At 41.2% G+C, this 16,290-nt stretch overlaps 1 protein-coding gene across 1 annotated transcript in view; it reads left to right on the top strand.

Moving 5' to 3' along the window:
- Positions 1 to 1,537: 1,537 nt before the first annotated feature.
- LOC138019599 (uncharacterized) overlaps positions 1,538 to 16,290 on the top strand; it is a 17,824-nt gene continuing 3,071 nt past the window's right edge. The window contains exons 1-10 of the mRNA XM_068866458.1: positions 1,538 to 1,961; positions 5,664 to 5,819; positions 6,337 to 6,463; positions 7,107 to 7,285; positions 8,696 to 8,886; positions 9,268 to 9,292; positions 9,469 to 9,849; positions 12,645 to 12,812; positions 13,083 to 13,353; positions 13,731 to 13,861. Coding sequence (XP_068722559.1) covers positions 1,826 to 1,961; positions 5,664 to 5,819; positions 6,337 to 6,463; positions 7,107 to 7,285; positions 8,696 to 8,886; positions 9,268 to 9,292; positions 9,469 to 9,849; positions 12,645 to 12,812; positions 13,083 to 13,353; positions 13,731 to 13,861 — 1,765 coding nt within the window. The 5' untranslated portion in view covers positions 1,538 to 1,825. The remainder of the gene's footprint in view (positions 1,962 to 5,663; positions 5,820 to 6,336; positions 6,464 to 7,106; positions 7,286 to 8,695; positions 8,887 to 9,267; positions 9,293 to 9,468; positions 9,850 to 12,644; positions 12,813 to 13,082; positions 13,354 to 13,730; positions 13,862 to 16,290) is intronic.

The raw sequence follows: 16,290 nt of genomic DNA, 5'->3' as shown, positions 1-16,290 counted from the left end.
TTATTGTGAAATTGATATCTTGTCATGGCCTCGTATTATTACAAAATTAGGTATAAATCTGGTGGAAATAACACAATAAACCCTTTTCAGTTGTGTGCTTAGGCTGTTTTCTTATTAGTTACGTCTTGCATAAAAGAATTATGGCTTCTGGAAATTTACCTCCTCAAAGGAGAGAAGTTGTCAGAGGAGATGGAAATTGTTTTTACAGAGCAGGAGCCCATGAGTAGGAGCCTCCATATGCACTATAACCTCGAGTCAACCTTTGCCCGTATCTTTCTATTTTTAGAACCAACCCTTTAGCAGGAGACTCACACTTACAGCGTTTACATCAATTTACATCAATTCGCACAATTTGCGTACATTGTTTTTCCTTTTTTTGTCTTTGTTAGACAATGACTTTATTCTGATTGGCCATTTTAACAGTGCGTGCAGTGCCAAACAACTCGTGGCGTTCTAAAAATAGAAAGATACAGGCAAAGGTTGACTCACAGGGCTTGTATGGGGGCTGAGGCAAGCTCCTACTCTTGGGCTCCTGACATGCAGAGTTATTGCTCTTTGGGGGGATGAAATGAGCGATGAGAAACATGAGGAAATCCATACGTTAAGTTCTAACGGTTTTTGCGGAGCCCCTAGTATTTTTCACAAATTCTGTGAGAGTCCAATCACTTAAGTGTATTACGATGATTCTTCTCAAGGAAACCATTTCAATCTCCTTCTGCCTCGAGGTAGTTGTTTTAATGTTCCTGTTCCAGAGAATACAGCATTCTCTGTTTCGATAGATGATTTAGACAACAATGGGAATTCATATGCCTCAGCTGTTAAATAAACCTTTTCTTTTGTCAAACCGGGCTACCAATCTACAAGTATCGATATCTCGAAACCTTGAATTGGTTACGATTAATAGCTCTAGCCCAGGACAAAACATCATTGTTATTCCTGGGCGAGTAAAATATTTATATTCCAACGTGAGGAAGAATCTTCTGCTTGTCTGGGTACCTTCGATCCTTGTCACAACCCCACACAGGACAATGATGTCAATGATCGCCACTAGGCATATTTCCAATATAATTTGAATTGCTGAGTTCAGAAATAGGCCAAAATCCTTACGTAAATACAACTGGAAAGGCTTTATTGTGTTATTTTCTCCAGATTCATTCCTAATTTTGTAGTATTTTGACACCATTTCACTAAAATGCACCAGTCAATTGAAAGTTTCCGGCATACATTTTCTCACAGCGATTTGCAATGTTTGCCTCCTGGCGATCCCACAACCCTTTGTGTATAAACCAGGGATCCGATTACTGGCAACTCATTCATTGCAGAGCTTCAATCATCGTTGGATATCTTTCTGTCGAGGTTAATTTGTGTCTGCGCATTAAGACATAAGTATTAAACAAAATATGAGGTATTGACACATATACATCACTCTTATCAGCATCTAAGGAAGAAGAGGCGATATTGAATCTCAAATTCCAACATTCTTTCTTTCTTTATCATCCATTTAGGAATATATATGAAAAGAATGAGAAATCCAGTTAAGATTTGACGCGTTTTTTCTCCCTAAATAGGTAGCGCATTTTCTCTATCCCTGTTTTTTTTTAGTTTCTTGGGATTTCCTGACAATCGTCTCGCGGTCTCTTGCGGATACTCGCACAGGAAACCATCCACCCACTGGACCCTATCAAAGCTGAACAGTGCCTTGACAATTGAACCCAACAACGCCACTCAATGGTATGAGTCAATATTGGTTTCGATTCTGAAACGGTTTTACAGTTTACTAGAAGGGCTCTGCGAAGTTAGTTTGAATTTACGAAACGCGGCAGACATGCAAAGCAAGAGTAAACTGCCGTTTTCTCTTCATTGCCTTTTCGGTTTTTTTCTGATGGCACGTGCCACTGCCAGCGAGAATAATAAGGACTATGCCGTGATGGATAAGATCATGAGGATAAATAACAAGACTGGTAAGTCTTTTAAATGTTATTATCCAACCTCTGGCCTGGTATAACTTTCCAGCGACTGTTATCATCGACGTTTTGCTATCGCTTCGATTTTTTTCGGGGCTGAGGTTCGTAGAATGTAAAACGAAAATGTTAATCCGCACTACCCGAATTAGTTTCAGGGGTTTTGATTGGAAACGCGCTCGCTCTGCCCGGCTTAATCACAAGAGGAACTGAAATGCCTTCTGACGCTCACTGAAAGCAATTTGATATGAGTTCCAAAGAAAGGGAAAGGCCATCATTACACATCACGATTGATGACAATTACTGTTGGTAATGTTTGGTGTACGAAGGATTGGCCAAAGAGTTTTAACCAGTGTAAACCGGGGAGATCGTAATATAAAGAAAACTGACGGATATTCAAGCATCTTCGAGCCTAAATGCATGTTTTGGTCGAGATGGAGGGTTCTTTTCAACATAGCAACAGATGGCGTCGAAGAAATCTTAATCACCCCCCCCCCCCCTCCCCAGGGGGAGGGCTCCCATATGAAAAGGACGGGGATGCTTGTCATACCTTTTAGGGGTTAAAAAAGCGGTTTTGGGAGCCTTAGCGCGATACATTTTAGTGTGTTGAGCCGAAAAATTATGACAGGAGACATTTGACAATTAACGAAATTTTTAATTTTGTCTAATTAAAACCGATAATTTGGTACCTCTTAAGGGGTTCTTTTCAATATTCCCGACGAGCACCCCTGTCCCTTTATATGGGTGTCCCCCCCCCCCCCCCCCTCCTCCCCGTGGGAGGCGCGGTGGCCTCATGGTTAGAGTGCTCGACTCCGGATCGAGGTATCCGGGTTCGGGTCCTGGCCGGGGACATTGTGTTGTGTTCTTGGACACCCAGGTGCATAAATGGGTACCAGCGAAAATGCTGGGGTAACCCTGCGATGTACTCGCATCCCATCCAGGGGGGAGTAGAAATACTCCTAGTCGCTTCATGCTACGGAAACCGGAGATACGCTCCGGCCTGATGGGCCTTCTAGGCTCGTAAAAGAAACTTTACCTTTTTATCCCCCCCCCCCCCCCCCCCTCCCCCTATCAACGCACACTTCCCTCAACCTGCTAGATGAACAATGAGTTTGCTGACCACCTTGAGGCAGCCGTGTTTTTCAGCACGTATAACTCAAACTTCGATTAAAATTCGGAAGAAAATAATTTTACCCTTGTGTCTTGTTCTTAACTCTTAAGTGGCCTGATAACCCATTCTACGAGATCCAGGATCATGCGCCTTTTAGTTCACGGCAATGATTTCCTTTGTCGTAAAAAGAATTACATGCCCTTTAACACGACCAGTTTAAAAGAAGAAAACTGTTCTCCCACTTTCTCGAATGATATTCAATCCGATGATGATTTCTTTGATCTTAGCTTCGTAGATATAGTTTTCGAGACTTTCGAAATATTCACCAAGTAAGTAAGTAAGTAAGAACTTTATTATTTTGTCAAAATCGCTAGCGTACAGTCTACAATTAACTAACTAATAAATAATAAAAATATAAGATATAGGTACATGTGTAAGTCTAGAGAAATATACATATAACAGACACTCGTTAGTTGCTACATTTGTCTTTACAAATACTGTCCAGCAGGGTTGTGTAATTAATCGTTTTGATGCGCTTTTTGTCCAATGATTCAGACGATCGAATAAATTTGTCAAGTTTGGACCAAAAGGACCTAAATAAGTCAAGCTGTTTGCCATAAGCAACAGTCAAAAATCTAGGTATTGCGAAATCAGAATTTCTAAGATGAAATTAAGAATTGGTAACAATGAATAAGTCCGCAACGTAGGGGGCGCTTGTAAGCTTTAAACCCTATCGTGTGTAAATAAAGGTCTTATGTTATGTTATGTTATGTTACCTTTTTTACTCTGTACATGCATTATGATTGCAATGGCTTGTAGTCGTGGCGTATGAAGGAAGGTAGTTTGGCTCTCTGCTGGAGTTCCACATACGTCAATTTATTGTCAATAAACAGCGCGAAGTGCTCGTTCTTGAATTCGTTCTAGTTTTCTGGCATCAGAAGAACGACAGAAATGCCAGACAATCTGACAATATGTAAGATAAGATAGTATAGCAAATTTAACAACGTGTAATTTTGCTGTTGTCGGAATAAGGTTACGTAATCTCAGACATTGCGTACATGACTCGAAAATGATACTTGATCGTCTAAGGTAACCCCTAAGAGCGTTATCTAGGATTTCTGATCAATTACAGTGTAATTCCTCGGGCCCAGACACATCACCTGATAGTGTGAAAAATTGAGAACGCATGCTTTATGAGTCAAATGAGTCAATGAGTCATGAGTCATGAGTCATGAGTCAATGGACTCACAGTCAATATAGCAATAAGTTATTGATTAAGCCTAAGCCCTCGTTTCAGTGATTAGGCCTAAGGACTCCCTGAAATTTTAGTTTTCATTTTATGGTTTAATTAACTGCACTAATTCGTTGACTCATTGACTCATGACTCGTTGACTCATTGACTCATAAATACTTGACACTCTGAAGAATTTCCTTGTAAGAGATTGTTGTTGTACCACTCAGAGATGTTGTTTCCTTCCTCAGTTAAAAAACATTCCCCCTCGTTAGTTGTCTTCGCCACTGAAAACAATTGGTGGTCATCAGCGTCACGGTACATAAATAGTCTGTTTTCATCAGTGGAGAAATGTAGATCGCTTTGCAGAACATTCCAAAGAAGAGGCCCGAAGGCCGATCCCTGGGGAAAACCTTTCGTGGTCATGTACCAACCGCTTGTTGTATCTTGGCTAATCCTCACTCTGTTTTTTCCTGTTTCTGAAATATGATCGCATCAAGGCCAGTGAATTATTTGAAAACCGTATGCTCTTAGCTTATTGATCAATAAGTGAGGGTGCAGCTAATCGAATGCCTTTTGGCATATCGTTGGACAAGACTCCAACAACGTTCCTGTTATCAACAACCTGTTTCCATCTCTCTACCAATCCAGTTAGGGAGGTTTCACAGCTCTGACCCTTTCGACATGCAGTCAGGTTGTTGCTTAACATTGGGTCTATAAATGATGTCAGCTGTTTGGTCAGTAGCTTCTCAAAGACCTTCCCTATCACCGTTAGTACTGTAACAGGTCCGTAGTTCTTAATGTCCTGGGGCCGGTTGCTCCGGCGAAGCATGTTTAGCACTAACCGTTGGTTAAGAGGTATCAAAACCTATAGGTTTCCATGGTATTTATCACTAGTTAACGCTTACCAAGCTTTGAGCAATCCGGGCCTGTTGTGATATCTTTCTTAAACACTGGTACCCAGTCACCTTTCTTCCATTGCAGTGGCCAATCACAAGACTCGATGAAGCGGTTGTATAAGTCAGTCAGGGGTTAAGAAAGCTCGTTACTCGCTATCTTTAAGATCTTAGCGGGTAATAGGTCGTGATTTGTGCTGTTGGTAGGATCCAATTTAGACAATACCACCGCAATTTCCTGGATAAACACCACTCAATATTTGAAATACTAGACCCGTAGAGCAAAAAAAACAAGTGATTTAATCTTGAATCAAGATATTTTCCCCACTTGGCCTTTCAAAGCAGGGAAACACAGGAATCCCATTTAAACACAGGAATCCCATTTAAAAGAACTTAAAACAAAACCACAGGCATCCCATATTTAAATTAAAATCTTTTCAATATTTATATCTGCTTTCTCTTAGATCCATCATCCGAAGATGTCAACATTATTGAGATGGACATTCGTCTCCCACCCGCAGAATCAGCAGCAAATAGTAACGAATTTTCCAATTCTCTGCGACGAAAATTCAATCTTTGGCCCGGTGGAGTGGTACCTTACGTTCTAGATTCTACTATAGGTACATCTATTGTTATTTTTTTTGTAAGTCGTAAATTCTTTTTCAAAGTGCTTCGTCGAACACCCTGCCAGCAGAGCCTTTCAACTCGACGAGAAAGAAAGGACTCAGAAATCGTGTAAAGCCGTTTCTTGGAGACAAATCAAACCCAGGCCAAGTCTCGATCGCCCTCCTAGACGCCAGATTAATTTTCGAACTGAAGGCTCGATTTTTACCTTCGCCTAGTCAAAAATATGATGCGCGCGCTGCCTAAACCGGTTTGACCGTAGTGACTATCCCAGACACTTGGGCTGTGGTGAATTTTAGAGAGGCTCTGCTCACAGGGTGTTCGTTGAAATACCCAATCTACAATGGTAGTAACATATACAAACTACATTATCATCTGTACGATCTCATAGTACTGTACGTTTTTTGGTCTGTATTCCAGTGAATTTTGCGGGTTTGTGTACATGGAGTGTTTGTTTGCCTTTTTTATCCACGCGAATTATTATCATCAGTTGATTTATCACATTTTTGACAGTGAACCGCACAAGACACGTGGAAGTGTTGCGCAAGGCGATGGAAATCTGGCAAAACATTTCCTGCGTCAAGTTCGTAGAGAGGACAACTCAGACACGATTTGCACGTGTCGTTTATGGTTCCAGAGGGTGAGTTGTATCGCATCGTTAAGTAGGAGTTCATCAGCCTCGTTCTCAGCCTCGTTCTGGGCTGAGCCAAGGTAGAGGTCCTGGGAACAAGGGTGGGAGTACATAGCACATGAAAAAGCGACGTCATTAGGAGAACGAGATCCGTAGCGGGGCTTTTATACATCCAATTATTAAGTACTATTAATGCCTGACAAACCAGGGATTACCTTAGAGTGGGCCGCCCCTTTAATTTATTTGATAAGCCCTCTGGTTCAATAGAACCACTGGCTGTCATTAAATAGGTGGCACTTTTGTCTAAGTTATTGTGAGATCTGCAGGATCATTTTGTTTGAACTAAGGTCAGTACTAGTTGTAAGGTTTAAAAGTGTGACCTTAAATCACATCACTTTCATTCTTGTGGACAATCCAATCAGATGCCGAAGATGGCTGTTTCTTGGAGACTGAGTGCATTGCGTGACACCCGAAGGAATACGAATGTATATTGAAAGTGAATCTTGATAGTAAATGCACTCAGCCTTGGATAAACTCGCACATCAACTAACTTGGATCGCTCTGGGAATCGAACCGTGAGGGGTTTAAACGTCCTATCCACTAACGTTATTGGTTTTCCTACTGATCTAATTGGCTCTTCATTTCGTTTTAGTTGTAATTCCAATATAGGTGCATTATGGACCAGGCCCTCAGAAGTATCTCTTGGATTTAATTGTGATCATGTTTCCGTAGCAACACACGAGCTTGGTCACTTACTGGGGTTTGGGCACGAGCAGAGCAGGCCTGATAGAGATGAATACATCGACATATTGTGGGAAAACGTCAGTCCAGGTATTTTAGAGTGAGTTTCAATGAGTGTCGTAAAACCAAAATCAAAGTAATTACTTTAGCCAATCAAAAAGGACGGAGACAATCCAGCAAACCAATCAAAACTTGAAGTAATTACGCGTAGCCGACACAAAGCGCGGGAAAATGTGCACGCGCGAGCCAAGATTGGTTTTGGTTTCACTTGTGATAGGTTCACAAAGAGGCGCGAGAACGTTGAACCAATCACTGAGTGAAGCAATGCAAAACCAAGGCAATTCACTAATTACTTTCGACACCCAATTAAAAACCGCTCTATATGTTGTATATAAACTGTGATTTATGCATTTAGTACCCAGAGTTATCATGAACGCATTGTGTCTTCCAGCTCTTGTTGCTGAGGCTTTTTGGTATCAGGAACATTCCTACAGGGGTGGAATTTCCAGTGTTGTGGCTGTCTATCTCTGACTTGTGTGGACTAGCTCTGATGGTTCAAATTTCTTAGCAAAGGTTGGGTCACTACAGGCCATCCTTCACCTTCACCTTCACCCGTCCCCTAGCGCCAAGATTGCGCATAGGGCCTCAGGCCATCCTATACATAACGAAAAAACATCAAGGAAACTTGCTCATAAGAATATCAAATACGTACAAAGGATCTGGTGCACTAGATGACCTCTCTAGGTGTAACCATAGATTGAGATAAAGGGGTAGGTGTGAAGGAAAACTCGAACACAGCTCATGAGGCCTACGCCAGTGTACTATAAGCGACGTCTTAAAGACCACCCAAGATGTTGCCGGACCGGAAGTTTAGAAATTATTCCATTTATTCCATTTTTATTTCATGAAGAAAAACATCTTATCGGCGATATTTCCATTTTCCGCTTAGGGAGGCTCGAAAGGGTTTCAACACTTACTTGGCAACGGGAAAGCCCAGCAAAAACACCCTATATTTTGGATTTAGTTGCTCATATCTCACAAACGAACTCGGTGACCCCCCTTTTGAATTGCTGAAAAGTGATAAGAAGGCCACGATTAAAAATTGGGAAAGTTTAAAAAAACATTCTGTCCAGAGGATTCACAGCTACCTTAAACAATTACGAAATTAAGGTGGCTCTGAATCCACTTGACAGAATTTTTAAAACTTTGCAGAAAGAAATCATGCCCTTCTGATTACCGAGTTCGGTTTTGAGATATAAGCAACTAAAGACAAAATAAAGGGTGTTTTTACAGGGCTTGCCCGTTGCCACGGTGTTATATTACGTCGCAATAATGACTGTATCTTGTTCAGCAATAATTCGTGTTTCATTTGGCAATATCGCCAATACATGATACAACGTTGTGGTGCCGATCCTTCTAATAAGAGCGTCACTTCAGGAAGCGTTGAAACTGGTTCGAGCCTCCTTAAACAATATTAAGTTGTGTCTGTTTGTTTAACAGCTCACCATAGGATCTTCAGAAAGCAAAGTTTTTGGCTCTTTCACAGTTTTGGTACCCCGTATGACTACAGCTCCATAATGCACTACGGTTCTCACTATTTCTCCAAGAACGGAAAACCAACCATGGTATCACGTGATCCCAAGGTTAAATGGTTTGGAAACCGTTTTCCAAGCAGGCTGGACATAAAACAGGTTTGATTTGCATTCGTAGATTTCAATCGGTTAAGTTTATTACCTGTTATGTAAGTAACAGCTAACTATTTTGTAATTTTAAGTTAATTATTTGAAGAACTTGAAGTCGATGTACTTGTTTAAGACGCAAACTAAACAATGTCTGTCTGTTATTTTTTTTTCCGGGAAGGAGAGGAGGAGAGAAAGACAGTAGTTATGTGGACAGATTAAGATTTGTTAGTGAAGAAGGATTGGATGCCGCGTCGTGCATTTTTGCCATTTCAGTTCGACAAACTGTTTACTGGGTTTAATGCAGCTTAACTTAGGTCCTCGAGGTCTAAATTGCTTGTTGCGGCTCTAACTGAGGAAATAGAATTAATCTTTTTGCCTTTTAATTTTCAGGTGAACCTTATGTACTCCTGCACAGGTATCATATAAGATTCAAATTCATTACATGTATGTTCGTACTACTAATGAAACGTCAAGTTACACGTTTTTGTGGCGTCAAGAACAACCTTGGAATAACGTAAACTCTTTCTCCAGTGATGTCTAAAAGGATTGGCTAATTCAGAACTAATTTAAAGCTAATTTTTTTCTTTACAGAATTTCCAATTTTCCCAGATCACTTTTCTATCCTTTCTACCTCACCTACATTTTACAACTGTATCAAAATAGACCAACCACGTGACCTACAGTGGGAAACCAAATTCCTGTGTTACAAGCCAACCTTAAAGATGCTCACTATCATTTGGTCAAATGATGGACCAATCACAGGCCAGGATTGTATCAATACTGCCATGCCCTACGAACGTGGTGCTAGGTTTTGGGCAAACAGTTTTCTTTGCCTTCCTCGACAAAGTGTTTTGAGGCTGACGTGGTCAATTTCTCAGCCATTAAATGGACAGAAATGTTTGGTAATAAGAGAAGGAAAGTTGACAAGAAGACGTTACTTCCTCTGCGGGAAGATGAAGTACAAAAAGATAGGTAAAACCCGATATCTCATTTGTAGTGAAAGTCTGATTGATTTATTTTGCCTACGAGAACAGATTTAAACTAGCCCCGTTTGTCCCTTTAGTAAGTGCACCTACTTATTAACTGCCTACCAGTTCCAAAAAGTGTATGGATGTATAGAAAATTATTACATAGGCAAACTGACCAGTATGAGATGATTAAGGATAATTCAGATAATTCTGATTGGTTCTCTGAGCGGTCCGAATTTTGCAATCCGGCCGCTAAGATGGACCGGTCACGAAGCAGCGTATTTAGTCTAGATAGGTTTCCAAACTGTTCCCATTTTCTGTTTCCATAGAAAGCAAACTACTAGAAATGTTTTTTATTTTGTCATGTCGGAGTTCCAGTACGAATTTTACTTTCCAGAACCTTTAACAGAAGCAGGCGTAGAGGCAAGTACCGAAAAAGAATCGGAAAAAGAAAGAAAACACTGACTAGGCCGACGAGTACCGCAAATATAATAAAAACCTTATTGAAGAAGTTTGTTCGGTCCGTAACGGGAAATTATTGGTCTCGTTCCTCTTTTGCAAGTTTATTATGATCCTGAATAACAGGCAAAAAAAGGAACTCGACCATTTTCCCAGTACGGGCCTCAAGCTGGTTCAATGGTCTATCCATCCGAATTTGTCCCCATTGCGATGAAAATTATTTGAAATCGATTATTAATTTTGTGTCCTGAGTCGTGGGTATTTCAAGACCAATGCCATGGACTCTTGCGACGCCCTAATTGGTCAGTTCGTTTGAGAGAGGATCGCGCGGTCATGTAAACAAAAGAGAAACTGAATAACCTTGAAAGGTGAGCCCTTTCAAATGATTATCTTAGGAGGAAAGGTAAGTAAGAAAATACAATTGCAGAGGGAGACCAAGAAGCCAACGCGAACAAGATATTCGGCAGGATTGAATAACAAGAGCTGGACCGCGTTAGATCGAGATTATTTTCAAAGAATTAGGGATCTTAAGGTGATTCCCTGGAAATAGAACTTGTCACAGATTTCCGATGAAACTTCACACGCTGTTGTAACATGTCAAGGAGATGATAAAAATGTAATAAAAAAGGAGAGGGGGGGGGGGGGGGGCGTCACAACGTTGACGAATCCCTCGAATGTCCCCTTTGACACTTTCCGCGCATCCCCAATGTTGGACATATTTAGCTCGATTTTGTTAATGTAATCCTTGATATATCGCAACGCTTGTTGTCATTCTATGGTTAATTCACGTACGCACCTGAATTCCTTTGTGAGACTTAAGACCCGTTTCAAACATCGAACTTTACATGTGCCGAATCTAATGCAAATTAGCGAAAACAATAGATTTTTCTCATTTGCATTAGGTTTGGCACATGTAAAGTTCGACGTTTGAAACAGGCCTCAGATTTAACTTTAGTGTGGGCTGTTCGACTCGTAATGGCTCCTTACGTTCAATTTTACGAAATTTCCAAAAAGCTGGCCATGCATCTTTGCTGATTTGCTTATTACTCCATGAAAACACCGGTCTAAGCAAAAATATGAAATTAAAAATGGAGTCATTTGCACTTGTTCAGGAGAAAATAGCCACTCCTTGACGAATTAAGCTTGGCGTCAATGAAAATCGCCTGCCAATGACGCAAGAAATTATGCGCGGTGGGGTTGCGCAATGCAAAACCAGGGAATCCCCTTTAGCAAGAACGACGACGACGAGGAGGGCTACGAGAACGCCACATGAGAATAGGTTTAATAGCAAAAACGATACCAGGTGATCTGGTGACGTAACTCGGAGGACCGGGGAGAAAAATTTTAAAGCCATATCCCACAACCGCGCGCGGCCTTACTTTCGAATTCAACATGGCAGAAGCGAGGTTAGATCTCGTCGGGTCTACTTGAATGTTCATTCAGTAACAGGAAATGTGGTAGAAACGGAATGATCTGTTGAGTTTTGGCGATGGAAATACTGCAGGGAGTTTGGAAACAACACTGAAGGCCGCGCGCAGTTGTGGGATACGGCGTTAAATTTTTTCTTCCCAGTCATCCAAATTACGTCACCAGATCACCCGGTAGTTCTGCACGCCGTGCACGTACCTTTTACATTTTGATACATTTCTTTGCCGTTCTCGTCTTGACAACGAAGTGAAATGATCAAATTCGAGGTCATGTGGAAGACTAGAGCACCTGACGATGAATTCCCAATTTTCTCTCCAAATATCCACACCGTTCTCACCAATTTTATTCTTGGAATGTGGACTCTCAATCTCCATGCCGAACGACTTGGAGTAAACGCAAAAATTATTACAGCGACGGGAAATAATACTTTTCGACAACGTTCTCGAAGCCGTCGTTGTGGTAGTCCTTGCTTAAGATCCCTACTGTCAAATATGCGACGTCCAGGCCCGGGTGGGTTCTCCAAGCATGGTTAGTGCTAACCAGCGTTGAATACCATGGAAACCTATAGGTTTGGATATCTCTTACACAACGGTTAGCGCTAACCAAGCTTCGAACAACTGGCCCCAGTAGGATAAGCAGTTGAAATTATTGAGTTTCGATTCTCAGTGAATGGAGCCAATAAAAGTCTCAACATTTCAAGTGTTGTTAAGTCATGCAAAGGAAACTTATGTGCAGCTTAAACTAAGCCAAAAACAGGTTGAAACGAGACTTCAACCTTGTCCCCAGGGTCTTCTCGGCTTTCAGCATGACGGCTCATCCACCGTGTTGAAAGTCGAGAAGACCCTGGAGACGAGGTTGATAAGCCTTTTTTTCTGCATTTGTATGGAAAATCTCTTTTAATTGCCGATACAGATGGTAACTGGTCAAAGTGGTCGCCATGGAGTGCATGTAGCCATAGGTGTGGAGGTGGATTCCAAATCAGACAACGCCTTTGTGACTCGCCAGCTCCCAAATATGGCGGAGCCACATGCAGAGGGAGTCAATATGAAACCATCGCTTGTAACAGTCATCTCTGTCCAGGTAAAGTTAATGGAACACCACGGGCCAAAATTATTGTTTCTTTGGTGGAAACTGTTTAATTTGTCATGACATGCGACGTGGCAGCACTTTCGCAGAGTTTGCTCCTTATTTTGGGCCTGCATATATTAGCTGGATTCAAAAAAAAAAAAAAAAAAAAACAAGCGACAGGAATATTTCAAATAGTACGCATTGAATGTAATGTTATTTGTACTTGTTCCAAGTGGTGGCTGAGAAAAAAATTGAGGCAAGTTTTTTTTTTTTTACTTGCAGATTTTCCTTCATGGCCGAACGATTTCAAGTTTTTATTCATAGGATTTACTCCCCGACGAAAAAAGTGTATTTCTATATATGAACGGCACCAATACTCTGCTTGGGCACGGGCCAAACTCTGTTGGCCAAATAAGAAGAAATTTATTGACCTTCGATGGTCTGATAACAGAAAATTAACGGGAATGCGCTGCACGAGGATTACAGAAAGAAGTGGTCGTCAAAGTTATTGGTGGAGGGACAATTACCTCTGCGTCAAGAATGCTCCTTACAAGTGAGTATGTGTTGACGTTAAGTGCTGCGGTTGCAGGGGGACTGGGGTTGAGGAGCCGGCCAGAAATTACATTTCAAGAATCTTGTTTTCTGGTTTAAAGGAAGAAATCACCTTTTCGATTGTTTGGTGACGTGTTGGTTGGATGTTTATTTATTTAACAAACGTAGAAACAACCTTTCATAACAAAACATCAAAAGAGGAAAAGGTCGGAGACGAGCACCGAAATGGGTCTGCCGGAAAACACCAAGGAGTTAACTTTCTTCCTCACTGAATGAAAAAGGAGTTGCATTTTCGGCCTCAGGTTTTATCAAACTAACATAGTTTCTAACTTTGTTTTAAAAGTGCATAAATGTGTGTTGTGTCTATTTTATTTTCAGCTTTAGGTGGTCCACAAACGGACCAATCAAAGGTTTAAAGTGTCTTAGATGGTACAACCCTTCTTTCTTTCATCAAAACCTTTGGCAGAACAATTATCTCTGTGCAGAGGAGTATCCGAAACCAAGGCGCTGTAAGTTCATGCATCGTCTGGAGTATTCTAAGGACGCTTTCCATTTGACAGAACTGAGCGGCCAGAACGCGCAGGTAGAAGAATTAATTCTACAACGCCTTCAAATTAACATACTTCGAGGATGATATGTACTCCTGCAGAAGAATGCCAGGGATTATCATGCAAGTGGTCCTTCAAATTGTTTCATTTTCTTTGCAAACTGACAGATCTGGCCAACCAGTTCTGACAAAAGGAAAGCGCCTTAAGAGTCTTCATAGGTGTTCAAAACTTTGTTAGGTTTACAGCGACAGGTATTTTTTCTGAGCATTATTGCCGGAAGCAATTTCATTGTGCAAGATTAGGGTCAAGTTCCTTCTCTGTTCACTAGATCACCTTCTTTTACAGTTGTTCACGGCAGAGATCGCCTTTTAATTCCTTGGTTACAGATGATACGGCCAATGGAGCTAGATAAAAGTTCACCTATCGCAGAATCATATTATCTGTAATACAGAAAATGGCGCCGAAGAAAGCGCTCGCCCGCAATGGCTCATGGTTGAGCGTGGTACTTTAAAATGCACGAAAAGTGCTTGATTGGATTAGCAGCCGCGCCTCCAAAATGTTATATTCCCCGGGTAGCGCGGTGAATATAACACTAAATTCTTATATTCACCGCTGAAAATTATACTTAATGTATATAACCAAAACAAACGTGCTTATACGTAAATAACCACATTACAGTTTTTTGTCTAAATAACCAAACTGCGTCATTGGTTATTTAACAGCATTCACATGGATAAAACTCAACCCACCTAAGGGGTTTCCCGGCCCGGCTGACCGGGGAACCCGCCCCGATGAGGTACCTCACCTCTCATGTGAACACAATTAAGAAAAAAAGCGAAATTGTATACAGAGATTGGTTACCCCCACCCAATGACGCATTTTGTAATGTAATGTGGTTATACGCGTTTGTTTTGGTTATATACGTATAACCACTCTAAATAATAAGTATCATTTAGCGCCCCATATATAACACTGAAAAACTCATATAAAAGCACACGGCTTCCTCGTGAAATATCACTGAGTCATAGAATAATCATGTGTGACCTTGGTGAATGCTTCCAGCAACAAATACATTTGAATTTCGTACCTTCACTTTACAAAGCAGCCGTGAAACGTGAAAAAGTATCGTTCTTCCATTTCTTCCGTGTGATCTGACCGACAGCGCATGATGCAACGGAATTTAAGAAATGACCACTTGACATTCGTAGTGCATGCGCAAATCGACATTATCGATGTCATAGCGTGTGTCCCCCGTCGTGTCCCCCATGTTATCTGTTACCCCGAACACTGAGCACTAGTGCTGTGTGTTCCCCCTTCCCTCCCCATAGAACATTTAAGTGCAGGTATTTTTTACAGGTCACAGGTCATTGTTTTATTAATACAGAAAGTATCTTAAACATGCTTAAAAAGCTAACCTTAGACCTAATTAGGTCTAACCCTAACCCTAACCCTAAGCTAACCTTTTCAAAATGGGTGCTTAGCCCTAAATACTGTTGATCAACGCTGTTTGAAATGGGTGTTTTTAGGTATGGTATTTTTAGGGTACTCCTTTTGGGTAGTCCATGCACTGGTGGTCAGTATTTCGTCCACCACCTTCGAAATGATTCATTCTTCTGGTGGACTCGGGCCCAATCTCCTGAGTAATTAATAGCCATTAGTATAAATACACAGGTGATTATACAAAATCGCGGACTCTCAATGGCTCGCTATCTCGGATTATCAGCAGATAATCACCTCGACGGACAAAATGGCTGCCGGTAGTTGTTTTGCCATTGTAAGTGAAGATGATTTTCGCGTTGAAATGTTTTTTTTTTTCCCTTTTTTGAAATATTTATCTCTGTATTTATACAAAATCAATTATTCGTCTCAGCTATAGTGATTATTGGTCAATATTCACCTCGACTTCGTCTCGGTGAATATTCACCGATAATCACTGAGCCTTCGGTTAGGGTTAGGGTTAGGCTATTTGTTGTGATGGTCGATTCATTCATGTAAGTGAAGACCTACCATCTACTGTCAGTTCGGGACTTCGTCTCGGTGAATATTCACCGATAATCACTGAGCCTTCGGTTAGGGTTAGGGTTGGGCTATTTGTTGTGATGGTCGATTCATTCATGTAAGTGAAGACCTACCATCTACTGTCAGTTCGGGGTTTTTACTAATGTATGCCGACGATACCATGATGATTCTGTATTGGTCAGTCGGCAGATTTACCCATCGCCTTGTTAAACAAGGCTTTCCAAGAAGTTTACCGATGGTGTCTAGCAAATTGACTGACACCACATCCGGGAAAAAGTGAAGTTATGTTACTTTGCAAGAAAGACATCATAGGACCTGTACCCCGACGCTCCTAGGAAACGCAGTCTTGCGTTACGTCACAAAAACCCGTT

Source organism: Montipora capricornis, chromosome 10 (genome assembly GCF_036669925.1).
Source record: "Montipora capricornis isolate CH-2021 chromosome 10, ASM3666992v2, whole genome shotgun sequence".
Classification (NCBI taxonomy): domain Eukaryota; kingdom Metazoa; phylum Cnidaria; class Anthozoa; order Scleractinia; family Acroporidae; genus Montipora; species Montipora capricornis.
The sequence above is the reverse complement of the archived record's forward strand: the minus strand, read 5'-3'. Positions and strand labels throughout refer to the sequence as shown.